The sequence below is a fragment of the Corvus hawaiiensis genome, chromosome 12 (assembly GCF_020740725.1).
Source record: "Corvus hawaiiensis isolate bCorHaw1 chromosome 12, bCorHaw1.pri.cur, whole genome shotgun sequence".
NCBI classification, from domain to species: Eukaryota; Metazoa; Chordata; class Aves; order Passeriformes; family Corvidae; genus Corvus; species Corvus hawaiiensis.
In genome coordinates, this window is record NC_063224.1 from 20,137,697 (window position 1) to 20,153,375 (window position 15,679).

General features: G+C 38.0%; 1 protein-coding gene across 1 annotated transcript in view; it reads left to right on the forward strand.

The window, feature by feature from the left end:
- LOC125331903 (transcription initiation factor TFIID subunit 4-like) overlaps positions 1–15,679 on the forward strand; it is a 148,464-nt gene that overhangs the window by 69,951 nt on the left and 62,834 nt on the right. Inside the window, 1 exon segment of the mRNA XM_048316310.1 lies at positions 7,480–7,536. Coding sequence (XP_048172267.1) covers positions 7,480–7,536 — 57 coding nt within the window.

The following is a 15,679-nucleotide window of genomic DNA, read 5'->3' on the forward strand; positions in this document are numbered from 1 at the left end:
CTTCATGTCTGTCTGTGGCCTTGGTGATATTTGTGTCTGCAGAGGGGGGGGGAGATGCTTAAAACTGTCTCTGGAGACTCAAATATCCACCATGCAAAGGCGTTTTTCCCCCAGTCATGGCACCTTTGTCACCTTGACAGTGTTGTCTTTAAAATATAAAAATCTTTGGGGTTTAAAGTGAAATTTCTCTTTCTGTTTTCCCTGCTACAGATGCTTAAATCTAGAAATCATACTTATATTTATTTATAACTGCAACTTCCTAATGTGCCTTTTAGAGAAACAGTGTGATCTTTTATCCTGGAAGTGTTTTGACATGTTATTGTGCAGCATGTTTTTAACGTTACTGAGCAGAACCATTGTAGTGAAAGTTTCAAAGCTTCCTGCTAGTGGTGCCTCATCTACTGTCTCATATAGAAGAGCATAAACAGGTTGAACTTGCACAGTGAAAATTCTTTTTTAATTACTTTGGAGCCTTGTTAACAGCCAAAGTCCAGGTTTTGACAAAGAATAAGATTGTGAAGGAAATGTTTTGGGCATCGAAGCAGATGGTGTTAAATAATCTACTTAATAACAGGATAATCAATGGAGAAGGTAATAAAAAATGAAGGAATAGGTTGAAATCAAAAGGGGAGGCAGCATGAGCCTTCGGGAAGCCTTGAAACTGATTTGGTAATTTAGCATTACGGTTCAGTAAAGGGTTAAAAAAAAAGTAAGTGATAGCCAACAAAAGTGTCAGGCATGCAGGTTTTTGTTGTTCTGGGTGGTGGATGGGTTTCTTTAGGAGGAGAAATGACAATATTTGACACAAGTGTTCTCATTGATCTGCAATCATAATTTCAGTTGTTACATCAGGAAATGATTGCAAAATTTGTAAGCACTCAGATGGGCTTGATTTGGCTTCAGGAAATGTTTTTGGGAGAAGAAGCAACAAATCAGACGAGAAGGTAGAAGGAAAAAAAGAAGGAAAAAAAATACAATTTTTGGCATTCTTAGAAAAGTTGCTGAAGTTAAAATTAGCTGTGAAGCTACATGAGTGTCTTTGAAACAAAGGAGCAGTATTATTTAGCTTGTTAAATGAGAGAATATTACAAAATCTTACATCCCAAACCTGGGAAATACTTGAGAAATAGAAACTTCATATCACAAGCTTAGGAGCATTGTGACAGATGTTCTCATTCCAGTGAGATATTTTGGGAGAAGACAAACTTGAAAGGAAAAACCATGCTATTCTATAGTGGCAATGCAACATAGAATTTCTTTTACATAAAAAATCTAAAATTGAAACTACTACTGTGCTGTTTCAGGAGCCAGAATGACCTCCTGCACCTCAGGGATCCTGCATCATGTTCCACAGCATTCCAGAACTTTCCACACCATTTCAGAATATTCCACAACATTCCAAAATGTTCCACAACATTCCTATACCAGCCTTGAACATGTGGCCCAAAGCATTCCTCTAATTTACTTTCTAGTAATTATTTTTATTATAGAAGTGTTTAAAGGCATATTGGTCCCCAAACTGTGAGATCCAGTCACCTCCTGCTGCTGGAAGAGCTCCTGTCTCAAACACCCAGAAAATGTGATGTGTCAAAAGGGGAACCTGTACAGGGAGGGACTGAGCTGCCTTGGTTGTCACTGATTTTGGGTTTTCTTCCTGACATAAGCATCACAGGTGGGAAAAAAAATGGCACAAGGAGGGACCATCTTGTGTGTAAACATGTATGTAGAGCACAATCTCTTTAAAAGAAATATTTGGGAGAGTCAACTCTTGGCCCTGGTTTGTTTTGCCAGTAAGAGCCACTGGCTGTTGTTGCCAAGTGTGTGCAGAACCAGACATCCTCTGCATCGGCCTTTGGGGATGGTACAGGCAGTACTGAGGAGAGCTAAGGAGAGTCTTAAGGCTGCAGAAAGGTCAAAAGCCAGACTAAAATCACTGGAGGAATTTACCTTTACATTTGACATGGTGTGTCTCATGTGGAGTTTCTAAAAAAAAAGAAGATCCAACAAAAAAACAAACCCAAACCCAACAAAGCAGTGGTCTTATTATAGTAAATCTGTGTTCTTGCTGCTTTCATAGCTATTTCCAAAACCTGGAAAATGCAGGTGGTGTCTGTCAAGTTGAATGAAGTTCTGGTTCTGGGCTAGTAATGGAAATATTTCTGGCAGCAGCAGGAGTAGGAGGTTGTAGCTGATTTGTTGTTGTTTTGTTGGGTTTATTTTTGAATTGTTTTTAGAGAGAGTGGTGACAGTAAAGAGTTACAGTATGGAGTTGTCCTGGCTCTCAGAAAATGAATGAATTGTACTTCTATGGTATAATCTATGATAAAGTGGATCACATTAAAATTAGTGTGTTAATTAATCTGCTCTAATTGGCTGAATGCATGTATATTTTATTATAAAATAAATGCTGAAATTTAATTTCCAATATATGCATTCAATTAGTCTGTTATTTTGAGTGTTATGTATTAGTAGCACAAGTCTTTCAAGTTCTGGGATCTTAGGTACAACTATTGCAAGAGTAAGATGTGTTCTGTAAAAGGAAAATTCACATAAGTAAATGGAAAATTACGTTTAGACTTGTTTGTAAAGTTCATTAGCATTTATGGATGATAGTGATTTTTATAGTGCTACAGGCTGAAGGGCTTTTTTATTGGAGAGATCATTGAAATTTGGTGCTGCAGATTTCCTTCCACACGTGTGCTGTGATGACTTGAAGGGGCTGCTCCCTGAGTCCGAGATGAGTTCAGCTGTCATTCCAATTAAATCCTTTCCCTTTCTTCTGAGAGCAGTGAATTCAGTGCAGCCTCCTGTCTGCATGTGCACTTGGAACTCACTTCTGATGAGAGGAGAGCAAAATGGGAATTACTGTGTTGAGATAATTTTCTGAATTTTTAGGCATTTGTTACTGCAATTTTAATGATTTTAATATAAATCATTTTTCAGACCTGCACTTTTGCATTCCACCTCACCATGATCGTAACACTGAGCAGCGTTTTACCCTCAGCTATGATGCTTTTAACTTTCACTTTTTATTAACAAAGCTAATGTGAAAGCAAAGTGTTTCATGTTGCCAATTTAATTTCTTTAATTAAAAGTGAAAGTTATAAGCTGGTACAGCTGTGGGTGAAGTTCTAATGTCATCAATGGGGAAAAATAGGTTTAAAATTGAAACTGTTGGCACAGCAGTGGCTCTCAATAGTACAGCACCTGCAGTTGTGACTCCTTATTTAATGAAAAAAAAATGAATTTGAGGTATTAAAGACCCCGAGTGTTTATATTGGTAGGGGGCAGTAGTGCCTTAGCTGGGGTCAGATGTAGCTAAATGCAGGGGAGACCCTGTGAGACATTTCCCAACACAGGTGTAACAAGCCAAGACTTCAAAATCCTTACAAATCCAAACAGAAAACTTATTTTTGTTAGTGGATCAAAAATTTAGCACCAGTGCAACTTTAACGTTAATAATCAAGCAAAGTATTGAATGATTATGGTAATAAAACACAACAGAAGTATTATTAGTCTGTCCATCTGCACAGATGCAGAGTGTGCTCCAATTTAAAAAAAATGGTGCATGTATTTAAGTATTACGTGTGTTATAGATATCCTTATAAGTTTTAAGATACTCTTGCTTTCTAATTTCAGACAATTCTATGAGATCTGCAATACCCTTAAAACTACACTGTTCCATGTGTAATTGGATGTCTCTTTTTGTGGCCTCCTGCCTTAACACAAGCCAGGGGAAGAGCTGAGGTTTGGAACATTAGGGAGTTTGCTGACATGTAAATGAAGCCCCTTATTTCTGTTGTTTTGAATACACACATTTAACATACACTGCTTTTCATACTTTGGAAGTCCAATATTTCCATAGACCTAATGTGATCTATGCAGTTTTCAGTTTCCAGATAAAGAGCTCTCTAACACAAAGCACTTTAGTTCTTCACAATTAAAATCTGTCTGGTCTAATAAAAATAGCTGGTGTTTGGGAGAGATGTTAACAAACCTGGTTTGCTGAATATGTTCTCAGTAGGAGACAGCATTTAATGCATTTAAAAGTATGTTATCTGCTTAGGATCAGTCCTGGATTTCTTTAAAATTACTATGGGAAGCTTGCTTACTTCTAAAGGTGTTTATTCTTCAACGGGAAAATCCATTACATAAATGCAGCCTGCTTTATTTACAGATCTAGACACGATGAACAGGGAGTGGAAGGCAAAGGAATTGTGATAAACTCCTTCAAAGTATTTGATTTGGTGGGTTCTCTGATTAGTGGGTGTTCTCAAAGCTTTAGAGGAAGGAGACACTGGTGCATTAAAAGATTTTGGAAAAGCATGTTTCACAAAACAGGTGAAGTGCTGCATATTAAGATTAGGATATTAGAAAGGAGAAAGGAAGAGAAAACACAAAATATGAATTAACTTGAAGAAAAAAGTTAAACTGCAATTTAAAAAAGCTAGGAATGATTAGTCAGGAGCTTGACAAAAGTAAGTGTAAAATACTAAAATGATTGCTTGGTGATGGTGATGTTGATGCCTTGATGGGCGATGTAGAAAAGCACTACAAGAGCTATGCAGCAGCAAAATTGTGCAAACTCTTCAGAGGAAGGGAAAGATGTTCACGTGTGGAGTGGAGTGTAAAGGGAATCCAGTGACATTTCTAAAGCTTATTTAGGCACCTCTCTTAAGCTTGACATTTGCATTTGCTTATATTTGCTTTAATCTGTGTTGCATGAGCATTGGTGAAGCCTTTTATAATTATATTAGATCATGAAGTGAAGAATTAATGAAATAGTTGATGTTTATACTTGTCCTTTAATACATTTTAGCCTCCATATGCTGCTGATTTTATTTCTGAAGCTTACTGACATGGTAATCAGCAGGAAAGTATTTTAGTCTTAAAAGTCTGCTTTTAAAAAAATCTGTTAAAATTTATCTGAACTCAAAACGAAATTAAATTCCTTAATTTTTTTAGTAGTAATGATACATCCAGTGTAAAGTTGGAATTCTGCTTGTTTGAAACAAGAACTAGCCTGGATTCTTTGGAAAGGCTATTTGGCATGGTCTCAAGCAATAACTACAAATCATTGCATTATTCTAAATGTTAAAGTAGTTCTATCTCCACCTTCAATCTGGGTTATATATGGAACTTCACCTGGTATTTTAGATCTTCATTTTTGAAACAAGGTTACTGTGTTTGATATTGTTCAGGAGCTGAGTACCTGTTTTCACCTCTTCAATCCTTTTTATCATTTATTTATTGTGAACAAGCTGGAGGTTTACACAGAGCAGATGATTTGCTTTTGCATGTTGCAGTTATCCTGAACTCCAGATCTACTTTAATTTGGTCAGTTTGGGGGGGGGAGGGGGGGGGAGAAAAAGCCTCAACTTTTAAATGTGTTACTTTACTCTGTAGCACTTTCAGAGTTTTTCCTTCACTTCTGGAGCCCAGGAAATTGCAATGTTACTTTGCATCTGTTGCTTTAATTTTTCTTACAATGTCCCCAAACACAATGTACATCTGGTGTGTTTTCCAGGATTCTATCATTTCCTTGTAGAAAGTTAGTAACAATATTAGAAGTCTCAGCTGGATTCTCCTAGGACACTCTGCTTTCTCCTAAAGCTGACGTGCTTTTAACTTGTACTTTGCATTTGGCAAATGTTTCAGCTTCATACAGTAGTATAACAATACTTTATGTTTCTGTACTGCTTTCACTGTGAGATTCACAAGGCAATAGAAGTTCATTGTACATTTATAAATTTATCATCAAAACCCATGCAAGGGCTAAATATGCTTTTCCGTGTATAATTCTGGAGAAGGTGAGGCTCCAATGGTTGAACTGTCACTGCAAAATGGCAGCAAGGACCTTGTTCAGCTCAGTTCATAAATACTGACCTGAGCCCATCTCCTAGAAAAGCGGGTTTTGTTAGTTTGGTTTTTAACCTAATAGGTATAAATATAATCAAGTTCTTAGTAATTGCTGTGCTGATTAGAAACCCGGCTCTCCGGCAGACCCACATATTTCATGAAATACCTTTTTGTCCTTTGAACATTAACTAGGTCAGATTATCTACATTTTTCTTTTTGTCTGACCACAGCAGTTAGAAGGAACCTCAGCCTGTGTTAAGGTGGAGTTTCTTCCTTGGCTGGCACAACTACAACACGAGAGCCTGATTTGGTCATTGGCTATCTCAGATTTTGATTTGTCATTCCTTTGCTGCAGACACTGTCCTGTCCAACAACCTCTTGTGCCAACAGACACAAAAGCACTTGTAGATGGTGTTGGAAGGTGAAGCTGATGTGCACAGTGGAAGAGTTAAGCACATCTAAAAATCTCATTGTTTGATGTCACCATGTGTTATCAGCACTGTTTTATATGTGTGCTATAGTAGCTGAAAAAAACCAGTCCCAGTTCAGAAAAAACCAACCAAACCCACAAAAAACTCACAAAAACTAACAGGAGAAAAGATAGGGAATTCTGTGCCATTGGTGCCCTGTCTGCCAAATCACAGCCAAGGCACTCTCCAGGCCCTTTTAAGTGTAAGCCCTTAAAACCTGTCTAACTTTGGTTTTCTTAACGGATTTTTGGCTTCTGACCAGAATATGGTGTGAAAAATTTAAACACCAGAAAAGAATCTGAGACTATGTAAGTTTGCAAACTAATATTCTTTCTAGTTTCAGGTCTGCCTTCAGCATAGCAATAACCAGAGAATGGATAGATAGGAGAGGGCACAGGTATTCCTTTAGGAGTTGTGTAAGTGGTATCACTTTAAATCTCAAAGAAATACTGAAGTAGAACTACTTCATCTCTCAGGTGTCAGGAACAACAGTTTTCCACAGGTGTCACAAGTTTTATTGCAGCTTCTTACAACTTTTTATGCAACCTTTGCTGAATGCTGACCTATCACATGTTTGTAAAAGTATAATGTGTGTATTATCTGCCTCTTGGCTTTTGAATTCCATCAGTCTGAAAATGTGTAGTTAGCACAAATATAAAGATTTACCTTTTGGGAGGGCAACTTTACAATGGTTTTCTCCACGTTCTCTACCAAGAGCTAAATACAAGCTTAGTTGCAAACAGTAAATTTTAAAATATGTGACTGTAAGGACATAAATTAAAAATTTAAGATAACTGGAAAGGGTGTCACTTCTGCTCTTGGATGCTTGAATTTGTTTGTATTAAATAATTGAAATTTAAACCTGTATGGAAACTTTCACATTGACAAAAACACGATTGGGTTGGTTTTTTTGGTTTTGTTTTCTTTTTTAATTCGAATCTAGACTACATCTCATTTATGACTGAACATTTAACAGTCTTTTGGGTGGGGCTCATGGGTTTGAAATTGCACTTCTATCAATTTAAGTGTCCCATGTTTGATACCTTGTATCCTGTTCCTATTTCTTTGCTATTTTTTAACTTACTGCAACAGATGAGGGGTTCTTAAACCATCTGTTAACCTTTTCTCCCCATTTTTTTTAAACATGTAGAGTCGCTCAAGGCAAGAAGACCCAGAGCAAGCTAGACTGAAACAAAAAGCAAAGGAGGTAAGCAGAGCTAGAGATCATTACACTTGACATTTCAAGGCTTGAACATATTAATTTTTTATGCCTTGCTACTTGTATATCGTTAATAAAAATCTGACTAAAAACTTTTTAGGATGTATTTGTTGCTTTGCCTTTGATCTTAATGTTTGCAAACTAATACATTAATACATGTGAAGCCTAAGGAGATTTTATAAGAGAATATTTCCATACATTACATTTTCATTTCCATTTTAGGTAGCTGTAGCTTTTGTTGGGTTGTTGATGACAGCAGCTCTAGATTTTGGTGGAAAATGTATGCCTTTGTCTTTTTGTGAAATGTCACTTTCTTAGAAATGTGCTACTTAACAATTTTGTTCTGGTAACATTCTTTCAAGTAATGTAATTGCCAATCATTTTCTCTACCCTGTGATTCAGTGGACTATTTACTCATTTGTCTAAATTACAATAATCTAAAAAATATCAAATAATTTCCAATGAAGTTGTGATATGTTACTCTAAGAGTACCTTAATTTGCTATAAATGAGTGACTGTCCTTTGCTTAAGGCATCTCATGGTTTAGGATTGGGTTGCAATTTAAATCAGTTAGAAAGATTAAAATATCCATCAGTTGAAAGCAATTTCAGCAAAATGATGCCATTCCTTTCAGGCAGCTTGTTTGGATATACACATTAGCAGGTAATAATTATGCACTGGAAGGTAAGATGTACAGAAAAATGCATATAGCAAGTTCTTTTGTATTGACCTGTTCTTCCTGTTTCGTTTCCCTCTTGGCAGTATTCTGTAGTCCCGTTAGCTACACCGACTTTATATGTATAACAGTCAAAAAAATCCAAATACATGGATGAGTTTTGTCTTCATTTCATTATGTGATTATGTAGTAAGACTTGATGAAATGAATTCTTGTAAACATTAGACCAGGCCTTAGTGTTTCCAGAGCTGGATTTGTCAAGCAAGCATTGAAATGAAATAGAGTAATCAAGTTATTTGGCAGGAAAAGAGGCAGGATTTTAATAGTACTTGGGTTTTGTATGTAGCCAGTGTATGCAAAGGAAGAATCCAGATTTTTGAGAGTAATTGATGGCAGGCAGAAAGGGCTGTTGGGCTGAGAACTGAAGCTGCCGTGCTGCTGGAAGTGAACAGAGCTGGGGTTAAATGCATTGCTGCTGCATCGGTACTGGCTTTCCTGGGGATTCTTTCTCGGCCATTGGAAACCTGAGGACGTGAAAGTAAAAGACAGGGATAGTAAACCCACACTTTCCAGTAGTCAGAGCGAGATAGCTGTTCTTTACTAGCGGCGAGACAGCCCCGCGCTGCCGCAGGGCCGCGGTGTGGCCGGGCCGGCCCTGGCTGCGCGGAGCGCTGCGTCCCCTGCGGGCCGGGCAGCGCCGGCACTGAGCGCGGTCACATCTAACGCTGGGCAGCGGGTTACGCGTGGGTAGAGCACACTGGTGTGAGACTGAACGCCTGGCTTTGGCTGAGGCAGTGCAAAAGGAGCTCCTCAGCCTGAGTGCTGCACCCTCTGCTTTTGGTCACTGGCCCTGCCTGCTCTCCCGGCCATCTCAGGAAAGCGCATCAATTGCTGGCACCACGCCTCTCTCTGAAGTTGAATTTCATTCTGCATGTTTGAAACCATAAGAAATGTCTCTGGTTTTAGTGATCAGGGTTCTAAAGCTCTAAAGACTTTAACTTAAGATATTGAAATTTAGTTAGTAAAAACATTTTCTTTTGCAAAGGGGAGTGTGGCGTGGTACTGACAAGATGATGTTTTAATATTGTTGGTATTTTTTTCTGTGTTGGATACTGGATATATGCTGATGTCTCAAATTATATTGACACTGCCAAAATAAAAAAATAACCCATTTTATAGTATAACAGGTTGGTTAGAAAAACTGTCTTTGGCATAACTTTGTCATTTGAAATTAAAAGTTTTGAATCAATACCAACAAAAATGTAAAAAATTTCAAAACTTCACTGCCAGCTGGGCTACTCTTAATGTGCTTATCACCCATAGCTCAGAGAGAAAGTGTGTTTCTTCTAGGTTTTGTATAAGCTAATGAATAAAATACTGTCAGCTTCAATAATAAGCTGGATTTGAAGCTGTGATTCCTTGATTTCTGTGTCTTGAATATTGCCTGAAGACCTTTGTTGAATATTGTTGAAGACCTGACATTCTTGTGGCCTATAGTAAAGTGGCCATTAGGTAGTGTTTTAAAAAGCACAAAGAGGGCACCTAAGAAACCTGCAGCTCTTCTAGCTTGTGTTGCTTGTTTAATGATGTGATTGTCAGATAGCTTGTTTTTTCATCCCAGCAAAACAGCTGATAATATTATTATGTTCTGAAAATACTTGTTTCAGACTTCAGTCAGTTTGAACAGTGACACTACTGACAAAAGTCAGAGGGAGAAAGTGAAGTACCAAAAGAAGTCATTCAAAGTCTTAAAGAAAGTCTTCTAAATCTTTCCTTAAAAGGAAAGAACTATTCAAAACATTGAAAGAACTCTAGAAAGTGCTGTCTTGGAATGCAAAATAAAGGTACCAGTACAAGGATAATAGGATGAAGAGGAAAGAAAGAAGACTAGCAAAGGGTATTTGTTCCAAAACATTCTCCTTCATGAATATTTTGAAGACTTCATTCTGTAATGCTCTGTTTTCCTTCCTAATTTAAGAAGAAAAAAGATTAGCTCAATTTCTTTCATAGAATGTCTACCAGTAGAAAGTTTGCTTCTTGCTTCTTAGTGTCATGAAGACAATGTAAGTGGAATCCTTTGAACACATTTTAAAATTATTTGGTTAGGTGAAGATAATGTTTTTTCTCTGTAATTCCATCTTGATCCATTTATTAGCCAGTCTTCAAACCACTCTGCATATTGCTTAAACCAAATTGACATAAATCAAGTTTAAACTGCATTTAAATACTTACCCAAACAAAGGGAAGGGTCATCTACACATGGTCTTATTGCAGAGCCAGGTTTCATTCACACCCAGACTATCACTGTTTTTGTTAAGTCAGTGCAAACCCACTCTGATTTCAGCGTGAGTCACTTATTTTGCTTTTGTATTAACCTGTTTCAAATGGACTTGAGTGAAAGCAGTAGCAGAATATGCCTGTGGAGGATTATATTGCTCAAAACTCTCCATTTGCTTTCACACTTCTAAGTTGGGGCAGCCTTTTTTCAGTGGACAGCATATGATTGTTTGGTAAGTCTATTTAGTAAGCTACTGAAAAATATTTTCCATTGAGACTATTTCAGGGAAAAATGATGCTTTTCAGCTATTACTTATTGCATTGCTTTGCAACATAAATTCTGAAATGTTTGACTTGGTACAAATTAATGTGACAAATAGCATCATTTGTGAGCAGTGTCTGTTTTGTTGGAAATTATATAGCTTTCCTACTTATTTTTTCTAATTAATGGTTTGAATTAACTTTTTAATTAATTTTTGGAATTAATAATAAGCAGGGAATACCCTGCATAAGTAGGGTATCATAAGGAGTGGAGTTTTCCATTTTAGACAACACATAGTTAAATTTTTTCAGACTGCTGTTTTAGAGAGTGATTAGAAAATCAATGGAACTATAAGTTTTACTAAACTAACTGTGATAAGCTTCAATGAACAAAGCATGACTAAAGCTTTTAAAATCAAGTTTTAGGAAATGCACTGATTTATGTAGTCTGGAAGTCACAAATGTAAGTTAAAGAAATTATGAGTTCTCTAATTTCCATTAAAAGGCTTCATTAAATAGAGCATAAAACAGGCCATATAACTGATAGCAGGAATAGATCAAGATTAGGAATATCTGAGTCAACACCCAGTAATTAATAATAGAAATGGTGTAAGGAAAGGCAGGCAAGGTAAGATCCTCAACATCCTTTCTGTCAGGGATATTCTACAGATCAGGGTCTGTTGCCTAAAAAATGTTTTAATTTAAAAGTTAAGTAGCTGAGCTTCATCCTGAAAGATTAACTTGGTTCAAATTTTTGTGTCATCACCAACCAAGAATATTGCATAATAATGAAAACTTAAACCAGACACCATAAATGTCTGGGCATGTATCCAGGCCCTAGATCAGGTTAGATAACACTCAGTGGAATCTCTTCTCAGGTGTGCTCATCAGCCATGAAAGGGAAGTCTCTGGCCTGTTGATACTCATACCAGCAGCCTTGGGATGCTAGGGAAGGCACAAGACAGCCCTTCGTGTGCCCTTGTCAGCAGAGCTGGCCCAGCTTCCTGGGGATGGATCAGGTCCTTTATCATGATGGAAGGGGCTTGTGAGTGCTACCCTGGCCAGGAGCTTTGGGAGTGCTCGGTTCTTGTGGAAGCAGAGCAGACACAGGCTTTCCCATCTCCCAGAAGGAGCTGTGTCCAGGGCAGCCTTGTGGTAACCATGGCCTTGGGTGCTGCCATCCCCCACATCTGCAGTGTCCTCTGGAACAAGAGCCTTGTTGGGCTGAGATTGACTTTTTGAACTGGGAATTTTCTGAATTATATGCAGTAAACTACGTGGACAGTTAGCAGTTGGAGTTCTAGAGGAAGCTGTAGGATCCTTCTCTTTAAAACAATGAAATATGTACCTCATATGATGTATATGTTACGTGGTTCTAACATTGCCTTAGAGGTTTTAAATCCCCCAGAAGAACTTACAGCAGAATTACTGAAACTCCAGCATCATATACTTAGGGATTACAATAGGAAAACAGTTTTACACTAAATAATTTCTTGTCACCACACTAGTATTTATGTATCAACTCAGTAGGAGTGGTTTCTTACAACTATTTAAATGATAGTTTACTGAAGTTATCATAATTACTGAAAATGAAAAGCAAATGAAAATTGTTTTGTTTGGAAAGTTAATTTATTCACCTTTTCACCAAAGCCGAAGTCCTTGAAGATTGTACTACTAATGTAGTGTCTCAGTGATGAGAAGTCTAAGTAAGTTTTCTATTTTGTCATGCCTGACATAAAAATATTGATTCAAAAGCAACACTCTTATCTTAAACTGGTTTCTTATAACACAGTCCACTGAGAAATAGGGCACTTGAATGGGAATAAATTTAAATTTTCACTTAGCTCTCTAACCCATCTGAGTGTCAGTAGGTCGAAAGAAGGAAAAGCTGTGAATGTGATGCCTGAAGTAATGACGAAGCAGTGTTTCAGCAACACTGATTCCTCAGAACAGAGTTATTTCATGAATAGTTTTCTACATCAGGCTACCAGTGCTACAGCTGTGATGCAGAAGGAATGTGAGCATTTTTGTCAATACATGTAGAAAGTCAGATAACAGTCACTTTTTTATACTCTCCCTGTACCACAGGTCTGCTGTTTGTACCCAGAAAAATGCTTTGACCATTCCTGCCCAGTTTAAGCTCATGCAGCACTGCCCTGGATTTGGTTTTAGAGTACAAGGTTTTTCTGAAGTTATAAAGTTTTTGCAATGACCTAAAATGTTAGTAATTAAACTTGCATCTCAAGAGGAGTGGTCCTATCTGACCAGTCAGAATACTCTCCTGGACATCCTGCTGCATTATCAAATCTACTGCTTGTGTTAGCTGTGTTTTTTTCCTTTCAGCAGCTATTACTTTAGATGCATAAGTATATTACGATAACAGTCCCAAATTCTGATGACTGAAGTTGGTTATAAAACTTACAGTCAAGGCCAGAAGAGGAATGGCATTACATTTGCTGCTGAGGAAACAAGATAATCTATAACCAGTAATAAGTTTATTGCATGTGGATTTGGTGTGTAGGTCTTCCAGATTTCCTGTGTTTCCAAGGATGAGGTACTGCCCTGCAATGAATTCTGCAAGTCCTGAAGATCTTTGGTCAATAGCAATCTTACTATTCAGTAGAATTTCTTGCATATATCTTTGTAAAATTGAAGCTGATGAAAATTCCAGCCTGTTCTCCTGGGCTTTGAGCAGAAGTTGTGGCAAGGTGTCTGACTGAAGTTGAAGCGTGCTGTCACCCTTGCTGTACAGAGAGTCAGAAACTGGATAATTGACAGAAAAATGCCAGGAGATCAGCGGAATGACCATGGTATCTTCCAGCTGAGTCAAATTATTTATTCCTGCCTAGGTAAAATGTATATTAATTAGAGCTGAGTCAAGGGCTGGGGGTTTTTTTGTCTTTTCTCTAACCCAAGCTTGACCCAAGCTTACCTTATTAGTCTACCAGAAATCTAAATTAAATCCAGTGCTGTCCAACATAATAATTCCCTTCTACAAAATCAATTTGGTGGCATTCCATAATGATGCATTATTCCAGCATACACATACTGCCCAGCTCTTGTTTAGTTAACATGAATGCTTATTTTTCATGACTGATGAAAACTGTTGGGTTTAGCATTCTTAAAGGGAAATGCTGGTTTACTGATAGATGAGCTAAATACACAGCCATTGTTAAGTAACAAGCTATTTTTATACCCCCATCTTTATAGTATAAAGTAAGAGCACTCCTTTATCTTTGTTTATGCTTGCTACCGAGAAAACAAATTCTTAGAACTTGGTTTACACCAATGTGAGTGTGAGAAGGATCCATGTATTGCATCCCTGTTTTGTTCCCCACGAAGGCCTGTGTCAGATCTGTGAGGCTTTGTATGGGAGGTGTTTTATTATCAGGACAAATGAGGTTGCATAGCTTGGAGAACAGGGGCTTATGCAAAACAAAATGGGACAGTGAGTATGGGATTGTTCAGCCTGGAGAAAAGAAGCTTCAGGTTGGCCTAATTGTGACCTTCCAGTACCTGGAGGAGCTGACAGGAAAGATGGAGAGACTATTGACAAGGGCCAGGAGCAACAGGACAAGGGGGAATGGTTTCACACTGACAGAGAGTAGGTTTAGATTAGGTATTAGTAAAAAACTCTCCCCTGTGAGGGTGGGGAGGCCCTGGCACAGGTTGCCCAGAGAAGCTGGGGCTGCCCCATCCCTGGAAGTGTCCAAGGCAAGGTTGGACAGGGCTTGGAGCAACCTGGGATAGTGGAAGGTGTCCTGCCCATTGAATGAGAGGATCTTTAAGTTCCCTTCCAAGCCAAACCATTCTGGGGCTCTGTGGGTATAACAAGAGAAAGGAACAAGAATGCAAGCTGTCTAGTCAAGCATTGTTCCTTGTTTAGCTGATGTCTCAGGGAGTATTTGAAAGGTATCAGCCTTCAAATTAACCCAGCAGCAGTGTAATTTTCTTAGATTTTGTATGATAAGTGTATTTGTCCTGGTGCAATCTGCTGTTCAAGACTAAAGCAGCTATTCATAACCAATGAAATACAGTGATTTTCTTGCCTTGTTACCAAAAGGGTTCCCATTTAGTGCTCTGAGAATGGGGGGCATGAAACGACCAAGAGCTGTATAAACTCGTAAAAGTTGGTTTTTCTTTTTGTGATTATTTCTTGTTTTCTCACATTCCCTAACAAAATTTTAAGTAACTGTGTACTCTCAATTTTCAAGTAAAACTAGTGAGGAGGACTCAAGACTCATTTTCAAAACAGAGTTTAGTTCTGGTGTGAAATATATCTGGGTTGTGTTTGAACAGTTCCAAAAGAATAATACCTGTTACAAAGTCTGCTCTACCTAATGGATTTCGTTGTTTTAAAGCAGAAAGGTGGTAGGGAAGGAGTTGTCTCTGTCACCTTCCAGAGCACACACACACGATGGAGTCCTGCCTAACACAAGGTTGTTGCAACATGTAGCCTCCCGTTATACAGCAATAGGGCTGCTTAAAGGTGAATTTCCAGAACTTGGCTTTAGAATGGTAAAAGCTTTTTGCAAAGAATTTCTGAAGCTGCATGTGACTTTGCCTTTCTGAATTTCACCAAAATACTCCAGCAGGAACTTCCTCTTGTAAAATGAATTTTTTCAGATCTCCTGTAGTTTTCCTTCCATGTCTGTAGTAATAACCAGTGCTACTGCTTTTTTTGATTTTGAACAAGTGGAGGGTGGCAGCCCCGTTTTTAATCCCTTTTGGACTTGGTGGAGAGATAAGGGAGCTATTCTTTTCCATGTATCGTGTGTAAGATTTGTGATATGGGTGGTTTGAGTTTGCCTGTCTTGGGTACTGACAATTGCATCCAGAGGTTCCAGAAGAAGCAGTGAGGAATGCATTCAATGGTACATCCTTTTCTGAAAGATTTTTTTTTCAATTTTATATATC